This window comes from Solanum stenotomum, chromosome 4 (assembly GCF_019186545.1).
Source record: "Solanum stenotomum isolate F172 chromosome 4, ASM1918654v1, whole genome shotgun sequence".
Taxonomy (NCBI): Eukaryota; Viridiplantae; Streptophyta; class Magnoliopsida; order Solanales; family Solanaceae; genus Solanum; species Solanum stenotomum.
In genome coordinates, this window is record NC_064285.1 from 66,189,461 (window position 1) to 66,206,613 (window position 17,153).

The 17,153-nt window shown below is 32.3% G+C and overlaps 3 protein-coding genes across 3 annotated transcripts in view; 1 reads left to right on the plus strand and 2 right to left on the minus strand.

Moving 5' to 3' along the window:
• The window catches only part of LOC125862392 (thylakoid lumenal 16.5 kDa protein, chloroplastic), a 137,933-nt gene that overhangs the window by 22,894 nt on the left and 97,886 nt on the right, over window positions 1–17,153 (minus strand). The gene's annotated exons all lie outside the window — the stretch shown is intronic.
• On the plus strand, window positions 2,446–10,283 carry LOC125862388 (uncharacterized). The gene is made up of 5 exons (XM_049542439.1): window positions 2,446–2,903; window positions 6,653–6,806; window positions 8,742–8,959; window positions 9,499–9,672; window positions 9,884–10,283. The coding sequence occupies exons 1-5, from the start codon at window positions 2,694–2,696 to the stop codon at window positions 9,971–9,973; spliced, it is 846 nt and encodes a 281-aa protein (XP_049398396.1). The 5' UTR covers window positions 2,446–2,693; the 3' UTR covers window positions 9,974–10,283.
• Window positions 10,805–11,896, minus strand: LOC125862391 (calmodulin-like protein 3). The gene has a single exon (XM_049542441.1). The coding sequence runs from the start codon at window positions 11,688–11,690 to the stop codon at window positions 10,977–10,979; it is 714 nt and encodes a 237-aa protein (XP_049398398.1). The 5' UTR covers window positions 11,691–11,896; the 3' UTR covers window positions 10,805–10,976.

Consider the following 17,153-nt stretch of genomic DNA (forward strand, 5'->3'; position numbering starts at 1 on the left):
TATAAAACTAAAGACATTGAGATCCAACTAAATTCATATTCACACTTCACACGGCTCATTTTTAAAAGCGACGCTCCCACGAGAATCTTTTTCTACTCCCTAAGACAGAAATTTGAAGGCCATGTTAGTTTAGTCTGATTAATCATGCATGAAATTAAAAACATTGGATAACTGTTTAGTATTTTAAAAGGTAATTATAATTAATTAGATAAGCCAACATAACTATTTTCATTCTCTGATCATATGATTAATGACATGAAGCGTGATCTGAAAGTGTGATTATTATTAGAAGAATAACAGTCAGAAAGAGGGGAAATTTAATTTACATATTACACTTTACAATAAAAAGGGGGTCTCTTTTGTATTTGTTTAATTTGTTAAGAGAATATTTCAGGTGCATGCCAAAAAAGACACATTTTTTTTTGCATGTGTGAGTTTTGAGTTTTAACTTGTATAAATTGTTTTATTATATTAATAAAATCATTTACTTAAAGGATATTAAACAATAAAGTTTTTTGCTAATTCTATTTAGCGATGGATAGTAAAAGAAAATTATGTTCACAATGTGTAATACAACGATAGATTAGCGTAAAATTCATAACTAATTCTTGTAATTCTTTTAGTGTATGTTACATATTATAAAAAGTAATATATCGTGTAAAACTTTCTTACAATGATAGATTAATGGTGTAGTATAACTTAAATTCATGATTTTCTTCTACTCTTTCTATAATAAATATTCTATTTTATGTGATCATCTTTTCTCTTTAGTATATCCAATAAATATTCACATAAAGATATCATATTTATATGTATAGAAACACAATTTAAATTCTGACTTACTTTTATCATATATTATCTATAGTGCTCATATCAATATTTATGACTTGTCTTATATTGATATAAATTTCAAAAAACTTCCCTCTTGATCAAATGTCATAGAAAAAATATTTAATTAAATAAGATCTAAATTAAATAAGCATGAGAATAGTAAAGCAAGTTGCTACCTAATTGACATCATTTCCCTCACATTCTTTCTTCTCCTTAATTCTCATCCCAAGGCAACTATTAAAACCCTACACTTTATACATCCTCCTTCATTGTCATCATTCTTTTTCTTTTCCATCTTTATATATATATGGACTTGAAGTTTTATTAGTTATCCATAGTTTTAGAACTCAAATAGTCATGCATGTTATTGAGTTCCCTCTTATATATCCTCTTTTCTCTTCATATGTAGATGTTCACTCTCTATATAGCGCGATACTTTCTTGACTGGCCTCTCGAGGTTCTATTTGAATTCGATTTATTTGTTATCTCTGAAAAATTAAAATCCTAGTTTGAATTGTCCTCCTTTTATAAAATCTTGAATAAAGGGAGAGTTTTTTTTTCTTATTAAACAATTATCTAAGGTTATTTCCTACTATTAATCCAATTTGTCATCTAATTAAGATGTCTTTATTTGTTCTTGTTAATTGTAGTGTAATTGAAGTCCTTGGAGTAAAAGTGATCAAAACAGAAATCTGATGGGGTAAAAATGGAAGAAGCGATGTTGGTGAGGTTCAATCCGAAGACGAATTTATGCTAGTTTTCGTAAAGAACGATCTCAGATTGAGCCGCGCCAATATCACTTCCTATTTTCATTCACTTTTGCCCACCTAATGACTGATTAGATCCAAAGTTGCGCATTATGAAATTCATTTCTCTGAAGACAACGCTTCCAATAAAATATATTTCATTCTCAATGGCTTGAAGCGGAAATTACTTCCTATTACCATTTCATTCGTCCATTTTTCTTGTCCATAGTTTACATTTGTCTATAAGGCTTCTCTTTTTTGCTGTTTTTGTTCTAAATAATAAAATCACAGTTCATATTCCATGTTTGTGTGTATATATATATTTACATGAAAATTGCTAGCTTTAAATCATTATATTTGATTGATAGGATTTAACATAGATACACAATCAATGTAAATTGTAAAGATTATTGCAATATTTGTTATTGCTGCTGTTTTTTCTTCATTATTTAACATGCATGACTTATTTCCTTTTTCATACCCAATTTGATATATTTTCCTCGAGTAACTAAAATATCTATTAAAAACAACTTTTTTAACGCAAAGTAGAGGTACTAATAATAACAACAACAACATACTCCGTAAAATCCTACAAAATAGGGTCCGATGAATGTAAAGTATACACAACTCTAACCCCTATCTCTCGAAGGTAAAAAAATTATTTCCAAAAGACTCTCGAGATAACATATATTCTCTCAGCCTCATACCCATCAACAAAATTACACTTTAATCCACTTTATCCTAAAATAATCACTTTGACACTTGTCATTTTCTTATTAGTCCGTCGTTTAACACTCGTAAACTCCCCGTCAGTTTATCCTCTGTTACACCATTGTTCAAAATGTTCAATCTCCATTTTTACAGAGTTGAAGAAGCTGAGTCTCTCTCTCGTGAAGAGGGAGAATTTAAGGGAAAAATTATTTTTTCTTTCTTTTTATTTACAGAATATTATTTATAGATTCATAGCAAATTTTAGCAATTTGACCGTATTTTTTTAAAATTAATTTTTTGATTTTTTAAGTTTTTTTTTTAATTTATAAATCTGCATGATCGGAACGGCAAAAGAGGAACTTTTGATCGGAGAAATCTGAAAGAGGATTTTTTTTCCGGCACATCATGTCTGCTATAGTGTGCGGGAAGAGATCGAATTTGTTTGAGGATTTTCAGTCGTCGTCATCTGCGCCAACGCCGGGTTCGAAGAGGATTCGCCGTACTTTTTCACCGGCGAGGTCTAATTCTGATTCCGATCGTGTTTTCTCTGGTAGTTTGATTGCATCGTCGGCACTCGATCATCTTCTCATGCTTTTCTCTGACATGGACAAGCAGGTTTACTTCTTTCTTCTTTTTTTAATTGTTTCAATCAATTGTTTAGAGTTTCATATTGTTTATGAGATTTTTCGTTGTAAAATTATGTATTTTATTGGGGAAAAGGTATTGGACAAGCTTGATTTATCTATTTTTTTGGCTTTTGATATGGCAAGAGTAAAGCAATTGAGAAGGTTTGCCTTTTACATCATCGCATTGTAAAAATCCTTCATTCTGATTGTACTTGACAAGCAATGTTTTCAAAAAAGTATTGGACTTATGAGTTATTTGGTACCTGTGCTGATAGTTGGAGGTAGCAGGTACTGGTGGAATCAGTCTAGGTGCGTGCAAGCTGGCATTATAAAAAAGAAGAAGCAAGTTTTGAACATGTCTTAATAGAAAAATAAAAGTTAGTACTTTGGAGAAGCTCTGTTGGGAAAAATGCTTACTGCATCCTTCATTTAGTTATTTTGGGATGTGGGAGAGTACCTTTTGAGTGATTTAGTTAGTTTGTTGATGTATTTCTTATGATGTTGTAAGTGGGAACTAGGGGAATGTGGTTTTAATTAATGACTTAGCTGATGCTAATTTCTGGCACACCTTTTGCTTAAACTAGACTAGGTGTGTAACACCGTAACTAGAGGGGTAACTTCATGCACTTCCTTGTTGAGGATTATGGTGGTTTTGTAATTGAATTCGCTGGATGAAGATTTGCCTATTATTAGCTGTTTGAAGTCCTGTTTTATGATTCTTTTTATCCTTTTGGAGTTGAACTTCTTGCTGACTTTTCATGGCATACAACCAACATAATTAATTTCAAGATTGTCTTCCGTCTCTGCTTATTGTTTTAAGTTAGACCCACGGAGATCTATCACTTTACACTGTAGGAACTTGTGCTTCCATTTGTGAGGCTAACATATTCTCTTAGACTTTGAACTGGGCTGATAAGTTGATTGATTAACTGCGCTTTCTCCACAAGTCTCCTTCAATGGAGGAAGAGGGAAAGGGAGCAGAAGAGTTAGCTAGCTTTTAGTTAGATTTTCAGTATATGAATTGAAGCCCTTTTGTTTGATGTGTTCTGTGATTTCAACAACTTATATACGTCATTAAGTTCCTCTTCTGACTTTAACTTTGAGTTTACAAATAAAAATGAGTAAATGAAAAAGGGAAGACAGGCTTTGCAAATTCTTAACTATTTTGAAGCAGTGATATATATCGAGTCTCCTGTAATCAAGTAAAAGAACATCTTTAGATAAAAGTAGAAGATTGTTGAAGGAATAGACTAAACTCACATATTTTTTTATATAAAGTAATAATTTACTGAAGAAGGGACAAAACAATGAGTGTACACTAGTAGTATACCAAATATTAGAAAACCTTACAAAAGATATGGTTCTCCGCGAACAACACCTAATCATCTATACATATGGGAACCTCGTGGGTGCACTAAACTAACATAATATAGAATTGGAAAAGTGAAAGTGGCCTAAGTGATGCCACATTATTATTTTTTTGGTTCTTGTAACTTCATGTGGTGTGTTAATACTCGGTGTGAAGTGCTGGATATTTGAAGGAAATAAACATGGAATAACGGAGAGAAAACACACACAAAAAATCAGTTAACTTTGTTGGGTTTATCTGTACCTTGTTACTAGGACACTTTGTGTTCATTTGGATGGAATTCCTAACATCTATCAAGGACTTAATTTTTGACAAGTGGTAGGTTCTAGAACCTTTTAGTGAGAAAAAACCCAAAATTGTCCCTTAAGTTTGGACTCTGAATCAAAGTCATCCCTATTCTATTATATGGAGCAGAAATGGTCCCTTAAGTATTCATAATTAGTACACTTTTAGAATGACGACACAAAGAGGTAGGAAAGAAAGAGAGTGGTGTGAACAACACGTGATTGGGATCTGTTAGGTTTTAACATCTTCATTAAGTTTAGACTAAATGTGTATTAATTTTGCCTACTTAGAGGATCATTTGTGCTCCATATGATAGGATAGGGATGATTTTAATTTAGAGCTCAAACTAACGGGACATTTTTGAGCTTTTTCTCACCTTTTAATTATTAATAAATCTTCCATGTGTAAAAGGGGAATGCAATATTTAGTTATTTTCATACTTAAGAATATCTTGTCTTATATTTTGATCTTGAAATTATTCTTTGTTCGAGGTATTTAACATTGATAACTAAAAAATATATTAATTTCTAATTATGTGTTTTTTTTTTTTTTAATCACATATGGTAATAAACCAACTGGAAGTTGGATAGAGTGATGTATTATAGTTTAAGAGTTTCTGTTGGAAATAAAACATTATGTATATATTTTAGATAATGCACCACATATCCATTTTGCAATATGATTAACCAAACATTGACATAGCCACATCTGATAACTATAAAAGCAATCCAGTAGTTATTATATGGTCCATGAATCAAATGGCTCAAGTGTAAGAAGTTATATTCTTGAGAGTTGATTGTGAGAAACTTTACTGAATGTCAAGGGGTCATTCTCTTTACTTAATGTCTGCTCCTATTTTTCCTTAATTATTAAGGAAAATTCTTTCATTAATCCATTCAATTTCTGATATTATGCAAAAAGATGAACTTCTTAAAAGGGGAGGGAATAAATGCAAAAATTGATTTGAATTATTACAACACAACTTTTGAACATCAGCATTGGCCAAGTAGTTGTGTTCTTTACCTTTGTTATTATTATCATCGTTGTCATTATTTATTTTTTGTTTTTTCAATCAATCAACTATACCTTAATTTATATTATTCCAAATTAGTCGGAGTTGGTTGTATGAGTTTTGTATCCATTCACTCGGGTCTATTTCATTCAAATGCTAAATAATTCGTCTTTGAAGGTCAATTAGGGGGTTTCTCTAGAGCTAGAGGTTCTTTAGGCCTCACACTTCTTATCCCATATAGTTTTACAAGTCTATGACTAGGATAAAAAAACTTTTGACACAACTTATGTGGTTTCAATCACTCATTTGCTAAAAGTGTTGCAAAATTAATGAATGCTTACTAGAGTTGCTAATCCGCCTACTTTAGGTGTGACAATAATAGAAGAATGATGGAAATTATATAAGGGTATCAAAACCAATAAAAGTTCACAGGGCTTAAAAAGATAAGTGCTTGTTCGAAAAGAACAAACGTCATACTTTATCTTGTAACATAGCAAGATTTTTTAAGTGTCTGAAAATATTGAGGAACCCGTCAAGTACAACATTCCAAATTTCCTTTTCACTTAAGAAGAATCGAAAAAGTGCATCCTTCTCAGGGATACTGTTAATGCATATCATATATGATTTTGTCGGTTGACGTTTTAGCCATAAAGCCTTCTGTTACGTTACAAAATAGAAGGCAAATACCAAAAAGGGAGAAAAAGTTGTTTCTTTTGTTTCCTACTGGTGGAGTCAATTTTACTTCAGTTGATCTCTCGCTGGGCAATTTCAAAACTTCTCTATTCATTTCTTTTGATGACATAAGTTGTTGATTTTTGAATGTGCATTCTGGTAGTCTAGGAGGATTCCTATCAATTTTGCGATCCAGAAATGGTATGCGGTCTGCTTACCGTCATCTTGTGATATCACTAATGCATCTAACTTTTGCTGTTGTTTTTTTATTTAAATGGATTTCCATGTTTAACTCTTCAATTTCGGGTATGAAAACATTTATTTGCATTAGATATCTCGAGTTATATCTTCTTTATTTACCTTAAAAGAGAAAACTTAACCTAGAGATTTGATATTTTAGTTGGTTGAGAGAGCACTTGAAGAATCCGGTGATGATCTAGATTCTGCTATAAAATGCCTGAATGAGCTCCGCTTGGGATCTGGTGATAATCGGAGGCCTGTGGCAGGAAGCTCTGGTGCTACACATGAGTCCAGCAGCCAGGCTTTTGCTCAAGGTGCGCATTGAATTTTTTTGTTTGTTTTTGATTGGTGGTTGATTATTTTCCCCCTTTTTGGTGTTGTTGCCTTGACTGAGATCATTTTTTCAACTTCCTACCCATTGTAGTATGCCTTAGTGTTGATCTTTTTGTAATGCTCAGCAAATCCATATGTTAATTCTTTGGTGTAAGCAGCCACTAATGCTTGCATAAGGGTAGGCTGTCTACATTACACCCATTGGAGTGCGGTCCTTTCTTGCACCCTGCTAGCTCGGGTGCTTTGTGCACTGAATTGCCTTTTTTAAAACTTCGGTGTAAACAGAAATGGTTAGAGGATAGTGAGTCCCCGTTACAATTCATTGATGAGTCGTTTGGTGTGAGGTATAAGGTATAATAATCCCAGGATAAAATGCAGGATTATTTTATCCTGCGTTTGGTTGGAGGTATTGGGTAGTCCTTGGATTATTTATCCACTATTTATACCATAGTGATGGAATAAGTTATTCCATATACATATCCCGGGATAACTTGTTCCCAACCAAACGACCCTTGAATCTTTTGTATAAATAGCCAAGTTTCATTCATTTATTTTTTAATTACTTTTTTGATGTAATCATGACACTTCTTAGTGTTGATTTTGACATCAATAATACTTGTCATTTTAACAAACAAAAAATCCACATGATGTCATCATTCATCTGTGTAAAATTCTGCTCTTTCTTAAGCTAAGTACCGCACTTTATTGATTTTCCCATTTTCTAAATGTTTGTCAGTGTCCTGTCAACTCACCTACTTCTGCTCTATAACATGTATCAATTTTGGAGATATTTCAATTGCGAATGTTTAAGTAACTGCTTATCATTTTAATGCTTCACAATTTGTGGTTTTTGTTCTTCTTAAATTGAGCATGTGGTCACTTGTGGTCCATATTATTAACTCGTCACCTTGCTTTGTTTCGGCAATTTCATACTTGTAAAGTTGCTTGATATTTATGGTGGAGGTTTATCTGCTTCTTTGCTTGCGCTAACAAACCACCACTTTATGTATCTTAAACCAACTAACTATTGAAGTATCTAATAGCATGGTCGTTCTTGTGATAGCTTCATCTCTTTAATTTTCTACCTTTAATGCTTATTCTTTGTATTAGTTTATACAGACATTACTCAGTTACTTTTTTTTGCTGCTCGTGGTAAAGGGCCAATTTTACTTGAGCCGAGGGTCTACCAGAAACAACTTCTCTACCTGCACAAGGTAGGGGTAAGGCTGCATACATACTACCCTCCCATACCCCACTTGTGGGATTACACTGGGTATTATGTTGTTGTTAGTGGTGAAGGGCCAATTAGTATTGTGTCATTGAGTGGAAGTATAAGGGAAAGAATTGGTAGTAATATCGGAAATTAAACAATGAAAGTGCCTTATTTATGCTTGTGATTCAACTAAAAAGATTGACTAGTCAATAAGGGAATCAGAGTTTTGGTTGAAAACCGACACACTCTTTCATGACACAGTTAAGTTTGGTCAGGGTAAGCTGTTTAGTTTATTGGAATATAAATGCCTTGTTTCTTGAAAACTATTGCTGCTAATCCCCATACTTTTTGATCTCGTGATCAGACAATGAGAGGTAAATTACTCGTATAACTCTTCTCTGTGTGCTTCTTTACTGCTACATAATTACACCAGACAACCCTGTTATGAAAAGATGGGAAGACTTAAAAGAAATTGCTTCTCTACCATAAAGTAGAACTGTTTCCAACCTTGCTTTGCTGAATGTATTTGAAAACTGTGTAATTTATATCTCCATCTTGATCCACTTGTGACAAGTGATCTTCACCACTGATATTAAGCTGTAACATTACATTCATTTTTTGTTTTTTAAAGCACTGGATGTAGATTCGCTGGCACAATTCTGATTTCCCCTTACATTGGCATAGTTCCTTCACCTTGTTGCAGGTGCAGCTACAACTAATGGTGAGACCCCATCTGCAGAGGATTTATCTTCTGCAAAAGTGGTGCATATGCGGGGTACAGAATGGGTGGATCTTTTTGTTGGAGAGATGATGAGTGCGTCAAATATAGATGATGCTAAAGCCCGTGCTTCACGAGCTCTTGAGGCTCTTGAGAAGACCATATGTGCTCGTGCAACAGAGGCGGCCTGCGGGTTCCAGAAGGTGGGCCCCAAGTTCTTTTAAGTATTTACTTTTCCAGCATTGTGAAAACCCTGACATCTCTTTTTATTTTCTATGCATTACAAACACCCTGTCAACGTGCACAGTTACTTTTGGGGGACCTCAATAAGAGGTAAATGAAGGAATGCAACAAAGAACAAATTGCTTAAATAAGAGAAAAAAGAAAATAAGTATGATATAGAACTGGAAAGTTTGCTTTTACTTCAATGTCAACGTGAAGAAAATAGTTATTCTGAAAGGGTGAGCTGCTTATATGTTGAGTGCTTGTGTCTCATTGGGAAATAAGCTAGTAATATTCGTTCTTTGTGACCTTCTTGTGTCCCCCTTCCCCCGTCCCCTTTTTTAAAAAAAACAATGTTCATTAACATTGGGGGTGTCTGTGCTAGCATAGCCCCATAGGACAGACTGATTATCTTGTTTATTCTGGTTTGTTACTCGTATATCTTATTTTGATGAAGTTTGTTAATCAAAGAGAAAATTGCTATCCATATCCATATGCTTATAGTTTGGTTGTGATACAGGAGAATATGATGCTCAAGCAGCAGTTAGAAGCTCTTATACAAGAGAATGCTATTTTCAAGCGAGCAGTTGCCATCCAGCATGAGCGTCAGAAGGAATTCGAGGATAGAGGGAACGAGTTGAATCAGCTGAAGCAGTCGGTGGCTCAGTACCAGGAGCAGCTTAGAACCCTTGAGGTCAAATTTCTCTTAGAGCTGATGATATTTTTGTGGTTCATTTTGTTTGCTGGAAATTGCATATTGGTCCTCATTCTGTCCATTCTTTCACTATAACCGAATGACAATAAGATGCTTGTCGGGGTTTGTAATTATAATTTTCATCATTTTCTTTTCTTACTGTTCTGGACCCCACTTCTCATTGGTTGTTTTGGCCTTTCTGTGTCATCAGGTCAATAACTATGCTCTCACGATGCACCTCAAGCAAGCTCAACAAAGCAACAACTCTATTCCAGGACGTTTCAACCCCGATGTCTTTTAGTATGTATCATGTCCCTATTGGCTGCGTAACATACATAGGTAGCAACAGTAATATCCTGTCGTCACAGTAGCAGCAAATGTTTCCTAGAGATGAATGATGATATTAAGCTAGAACTTCCGTCTTTTGATTAAAGTGCCCTGCTGCAGTTACTAGACAAAGGGTACTTTGTACTGTTCATACAAGTTTTTATTTGTTTTTCTTCTGTTATTTCAATTATAGTATCGAAAGTTCATACAATTCTGTTCTTTTTCTGCTGTTAAGAGGATGTTCAACACATGATTGTTATGCTTTATTTGTTTCTTTCGTCGGATTTGATTTCTGCTCCACTTGATAAAATTCTCATGTGTATATGATATATAGAGTAAATTTACTCGATCCTATGGGAATGACGTTGCCATGGACTGTAAATCTCATGAAACTGGCCAAGTTTCAAAATCTTGATACTCTATGGATACAAAATGAAGTCTCATGGATGAATTCTAAAAGGGCAGCCAGTGTACAAAGCATCCTGCGTTCACGCAGGGTTACCTAGATAGTCTACCCCAATATAAGCACTAGTGGCTGCTTTCACGATTCGAACCTATAACTAATGAATGAATACTAGTATATCCTCGCTTTTTCTTGAGTTGGAGGCTTGTAAACTTATATAGATCAATCATCATAACATTAGAATATAAATAAAGTAATTAGTAAACATAATTTTTTTCAGTAGAACCATGAGCTTGTTTGCCCTGAAAGCCACACATTAGATTAATACTTACTCTTTCCCTACACATTCAATTGACAAAGGTTGAGAGACTTGTGTTTTAAGGCAGTACAACTCCAAGTTTTGCATCAAGCGAACTAAGTTCAGTATTTAAATAGAGAAGAATAGAAAGACGAGTTTATCATCTTGAGTTTCGTGCCTAGAAGGTTGTATAACAAGAGAGAGATTACAAAAGACTACTAGAAATTTGTATAGCTTGTAACAAAAGGCTATTTTCTTCAATTGGTATATGGTTGCTTATGAAAATGGAACAAGAGTTCCACAAGCTTTCATCATCTTCTTGAACTCATCAAAATTCACCATTCCATCTCCATCCACATCAACTTTCTTTATCATCTCTTTACAATGATCCAATTTCTTACCCTCTTTCATTCCTAAAGATGAAAGTATCTTACTCAACTCTTCTTCTGATATTAATCCATCTTTATCATGATCAAATACATCAAAAGCTTCCTTAAGACCTTGCTCTCTATTAGCCACTTCTTCTTGATCCATTTCACCTTCTTGTTCCACTCCCTCTATTCCCAAGAAAGTATGACAAAGTTCATAAAACTCATCAAGATCAATTAAACCATCTTTGTTTGAATCAACTTTCTCAACCATATCAACAATATCTTTATCCTCCATAAAAATCCCAATATTCTTGAGAGATAGCTTCAATTCTTGCTTTGTTATGTAACCATCATTGTTCTTGTCAAAAGTTGAAAAAATACCCCTTAGTTCAACCTTGTTGTAATTGTTAAAGCTTTTTACCTTCTTTTGATCAGCCATGGATGTTGTTGCTGATGATGATGAGGGTGTTATTATGGTCTTCTCTTGGAGAGGTTGAGATTTTAGTGAGATTGATTGAATCAAAGAGTGGAACTTGTTAGTTGGGAAATTGAAAATTGTTGTGATAAGGCCAATAATGAAGAGAATTGCTAAGAAAAGAATGGCTAATAGTGTCAACATCTTTTATTTTGCTTTGTGATGGTTGAAGTTCAATGGGAATAGGAAGAAGAAATGAATATTAATGGTGAAAAAGATGGAGAATTGAGCTTAAATGAAAAGAAACAAAGTGTCAATAAGTTGAAGAGGAAGAGATACCCTTTGTCAAAAGTAACTAGAAAACTACTGATTAAGGTTTGTGGTGGGGTAGCAAGGAAAATGAAAGAAGAAATCCAAATTTGTTTAGGGAGTGTGAGATAACGCAGGCGAATAATCGTTGGGGGTTTTCAGTAATGATAGATGAACTAATAAGATGGCTGGTGTTGTTCTAAATCTAAAGTTGATATTTAAATAAAAAAATCAACATCAGGTTCAAGCTATGCAAAAACACACGGACTAAAGCGAAAGATCACAAAATGTAACACAACAAGGGGTTATTAGATCAGAAGTTACAACGGAAGAAATTAAGAAATCAGAACTGAAACATGAAGTAGAGGCGAAAGATTCTTTTAATCTTAATCAGATGTTTCAAATTTTAACTTTTGAAATAAAAAGTTCCTAACAATCACTTCCTCGTTAATGAGCCTTTAATAAATAAAGCAACTTTTGCTGGTGAATAATTACTAGGCACATTGTAGTCCCCTATTTTTGACCTCAGGTTCTTTAATTATTATTTTCTTTCTTTCTCTTTTCCCTTTATTCCTTTAACAATGTATTTTAGTGCACAAAACATTTCATGTTCATGTAGGGTACGAGAAAAAAATGCACCCTAATTAGAAGGTATAATGTTAGAAGCATATTTTGATGTAAACATCAATAGTTGATTTTACGGTTCGAACTCGTGACTTATAAATTAAACATAGATAATTTGTTGTTGCTCCAAAACACCCTTTCAAATCGATAATATTCTAAGGATTTAAATTATATAGACATTAACAATGTAAATATTAATTACTATTCTTTATAGTTTAACGTGTGATAATAAGTTTTTAAACCATTTTTATGTAGTTGCCAATTAATGCTTATTATATAAAATTACTTATGAATATTTTTAATTGGAAGACACAAAAAAAAATATTCCATAAGCTTACATGTTTGATAATAAAATACAAAGTGGAATGCGTTTTATCAAGGCAAAGAATCTTTCCAAAATTTTAACGTTTAATTATTTGTAAAATTAAATATACAATATAGTTGCAGCAGGCAGAAAAATATACACAAATTTATATATACTAAATGCAAACATTATATTTTACTTCTTTTGTCATTTTTAAAAGTGCTATTTAATCATTTATAAAATAAGTTAAAATTTGTCAGTGGTAGGAATTTTCAGATTAATAAAATGTGTCACTTGGAATATATTGTGTTGCAATAATACTACCATATACTCAATTTTTACTGGCATTTAACAGATAAAATTTCTTGTTCAATTTTATGAAACAATAAAAAGTTTTCCTAGGGACTTTATTGCAGCATATATTCTTTGCTTTTCTTTCATGCTTAGATAGAATTTAATTTGGATTCTTCACTCAATCTCCCCCACCCCCACCCCCAACCAGGGGGGAGCTAGTAGCTTGGGTACGAGTTCAGTTGAACCCAGTTATTTTTGCTCAAATAGTGTAGTTGTATTAAAAGGTTTATTAAATATTTACAAATATTAAATTTACAACACAATTATCAACACTTGAAATCGTCATTATAAAATTAGAATCCATAAGGTTAATATTCTGACTTCACCTCTGGCCTCACGGCCACCCCCCAAAAAATCTAGATTATTTGTATAATTTCAAGATTATATAATCCTCTACAATTCTATGTCAAATTATCCGTTTAGATTTCAGGACTTTAAGGACTTGTTTTCAAACTTTTTATGGATAAAATTCATAAATAACCAATTTTTAGCCTATATTATTGAAAAATAATCCTTGTCGTGAAGTTTCAAATCCAATAAATGGAGCTTCAGGACAATATCACACCATTTCACATATGACACTTGAAATTTCAAAATAATGGCTATTTTGTTAAAATAAAAAAAATAATGGCTATTTTTTAAATACAATAACCGGAAAGTGACCAATGGACGTTATTTTCACAATTTTTCCACCCTCCAAGCCCACCAACAATGAGACCCAAAACCTCTTTGTTACACAACACTAACTAGCAAAGCCCAATATCTCTAGATATTAGGCCAATAAACCTTTTTTCTCATAAGCCCATAAAGCTTGGATAGTTACTCGATACCTCGATTGATGAGCGTGTGTTTATTTCTTTATTTTTTGAATTCTCTAAGTGAAAATTTTGGTTTTGCCTAGTGTATACAAAGTTATATTTAATGTACAACATAATTTTTTTCGCCAAAGAATGTTCCAATAACCAAGCTACTGATAAATCTAACAAACAGTTCACGGTTTAATTTGCAGAATTTTGTATTACGTTCCCTACTATCGAACCCTATAATATACATAGAGCTTATAAGTATATATTTATAACTTATGTCTTTTTTATTCAAAATAACTCACAATGTCTAAAATTTAGATCTACAACTACATAAAAAACTGAGCCGTGAAAGCAACCATTATTATTTCTATTAAGGTAAAATAAACCCTACATGAACGCGAGATGTTTCATTTATCAGATTGTCCCTTTAACAACATAAAAAGCAAACCTATAAAAACAACCACTAATACTTGTATTAGTTTATAGATTGTCTTCGACTCTATGTCATATTGCCCCTTAGGATGTAGTTCTTTTCCAAATTCTATGTTAATATGAGATATTTTATACATCGAACTGTCTTTTTTAACTACGTAAATAAAACAAAGGGAGTGGGGGTGGGGGTTGTTAGTAGCTGGTTTTGCAGAGCACACGTGAATTTACTTACACAGAGTATTGCAGAGAAAAAACATATATGCATGCAGTCTTCCAGAAAGTGTTTATGTACTCTGCCTTTTGGGACTTTTTGCAGTCCAACCACACGACCAAAACCAACCTAATCTATTTCCGTGCCACCGTCAGAATTTAAAGTGTATGAGTTTTATTTCAAAAATTTAATCGAGGCCTTGTATTTGCATTTTCTTCTCAATTGGTGTATGTAACTTTTTGAGGTGCAACATCAACTACATTTTATATATTGTTGACGTCAATAATTTTTTTGGTGTAGAAATATCGATCACTATCAGTCATTTTTCAACTATGTCTTTGAAAAACAATCATTATCATGTAATTTCAAGTTCATATGTGAAGATATCCTGAAGTTTCACCTAAGAAATAAAAAAAAACTCCTTTAGGGACGTGGTTATTTTCAATTACAAGGGCTAAAATTTGATATTTGTGAATTTCACTTTTTTTAAAAAAATTGCGATTCTGAGATTAACCTATATATAGGTTAGACTGTCTATATTACATAACCCCTACAAATCCTATTCCCTACTTTGAATTTGCGTAAACATGAGAATTAGTGAATATCGATTGTTACATCATATTCTTAGGATATGACTCTTTTTCAAACCCTATATGAGCACGAGATGTATTACGCATTATTTTTTTTTTGAAAAAAAAATTAAGCTTTCAACTTGGGAAGAACAAAAACAAAAGAACAAGCTGTATAATAAATGTGGACCTAATGTTACCTGGCTAGTAGTGACTAATAGTAGTAATATTTTTATTATACAATGTGCTATATATTAAAAAAATCCATTTCACTTTTTTTTCCTTTATATATATATTTTTATAAAATATATTAAAAACAAAATCTCATAGTCCAATCAGGAAAGACATTGGAGCCCAATGCCCACCATGTTGAAATATATACAAGATTTTACCATAGAAATATCGTTCACGGGTCACTTTTAGTTCTGTCTTTAAAAAAGTAATTATGTTATGTTATAAAGTTTCAAATTTTATAACTGTAGCTCTATGATAATGTCTTAAAGTTTCACCTATAGAATTTAAAACTTCATGACAATAACTATTTCTTAATTACAGAAGTTGAAAAGTGGCTATTCATTTAAACGAAATAATGTCTATTATTGACACTAAAGGTGACACTAAATTCATCTCAACTCGTTTATTTGACACTCCTAGTAAACTAGAGAATCTGAGTAGCTCAATTGTTTGACTACTTAAACTCCCATCTTGTTAGTAATAGTTTGATTCTCCATCATGAACTTACGATCAGTGGCGGATTCACAATGTTATCAACGGATTCAAAATAATTTAATAATCTTTAATTTGTACATACATTTATATATATATAAAATAAAAAATTAAATTCTGAATCTGACTCGGTATTTTCCCCCCTCCATGTTACTTTTCCTAGCTAGCTTTGTCCATCAATCCCTGTCATCTGCAACAAACATGATGTGATATGATCATCATCTTATCATTTTCACATTTGTATAATTTTAAAGTTACACTGCCAGTGAATTTTAAGTTACTATATGGAGTACTATTTAGCACTTCATCTTTTTTGTTAGATTAGTATTACATTTTGTCAAAATATTTACTTATTTACAGGTAAAAAAAAATCAATTAATTATATATGCATTGCTGTAGAAAGGTACTTTTGAAGATTATAGTTAATTTAACTACGTGGAGAAAAAAATTAAAATCTCTAATATCAAACAAAGTGACGTAACAGTCTTAAGCTTTCAAAATCTGCTTATTTTGTATTCTGCAAGCACAATGACTAGAGCAAGTGAGGAAATAAACCATATATATTTCCTCTAGAAATTAAATTATCAAACTTTTCTATACAAGTTGGGTGCATGAAGGACTAGCTGACTCCAATTTTCACGAGCATGATTATCATGATTATCATACATGCATCAAGATAATATTTATTAGTAAGTCTATGGTACATAAGAAAATAAAATTTGGGGGACCATATAAAAACCCCATACTTTTTGTTCCAAAATTAAATTAAATTAAATAACATCATGCCCACATATGATAACGTGTGATGGGGATGGGATACCCTTATTTTCTTTCTTTTCCTTATTGATAATTATTTTGGTCTAACAATTCAAATATTTTTTTTCAAAAACTATATACTATATGATTTTTTGTTTTAAAAATAAACAATGATATAAAGATTTTTGTTTCTATTCAAGATTTATGACCCCATCTAACGTTGGCTCCTTTGCCCCACTACGCACTTGATCAATATATATATATATATATCGTCATATTTTTGTGATAAAAAAATTTCACTTACTATCCAACTTTGGGCTCGTATTTATTCTTTGACCGTTAATTTACATGTCTCAATTAAAATTCTCTCTCAATATAATTCTTTTATCTGACTCAACTAACCCAATAAAACCAATCCTAATATATTGTTTTAGACATTATTTGAAAATTTCAGCCTCAAAATAGTATATTAATATGTATTTTTTTTATTAGCCAAGAATTGAAAAAACTGCATATTCACTTGATATGGAATCTTCACCAAAAAAATGTACAAAATAAGAACAAAATTTTGTACTT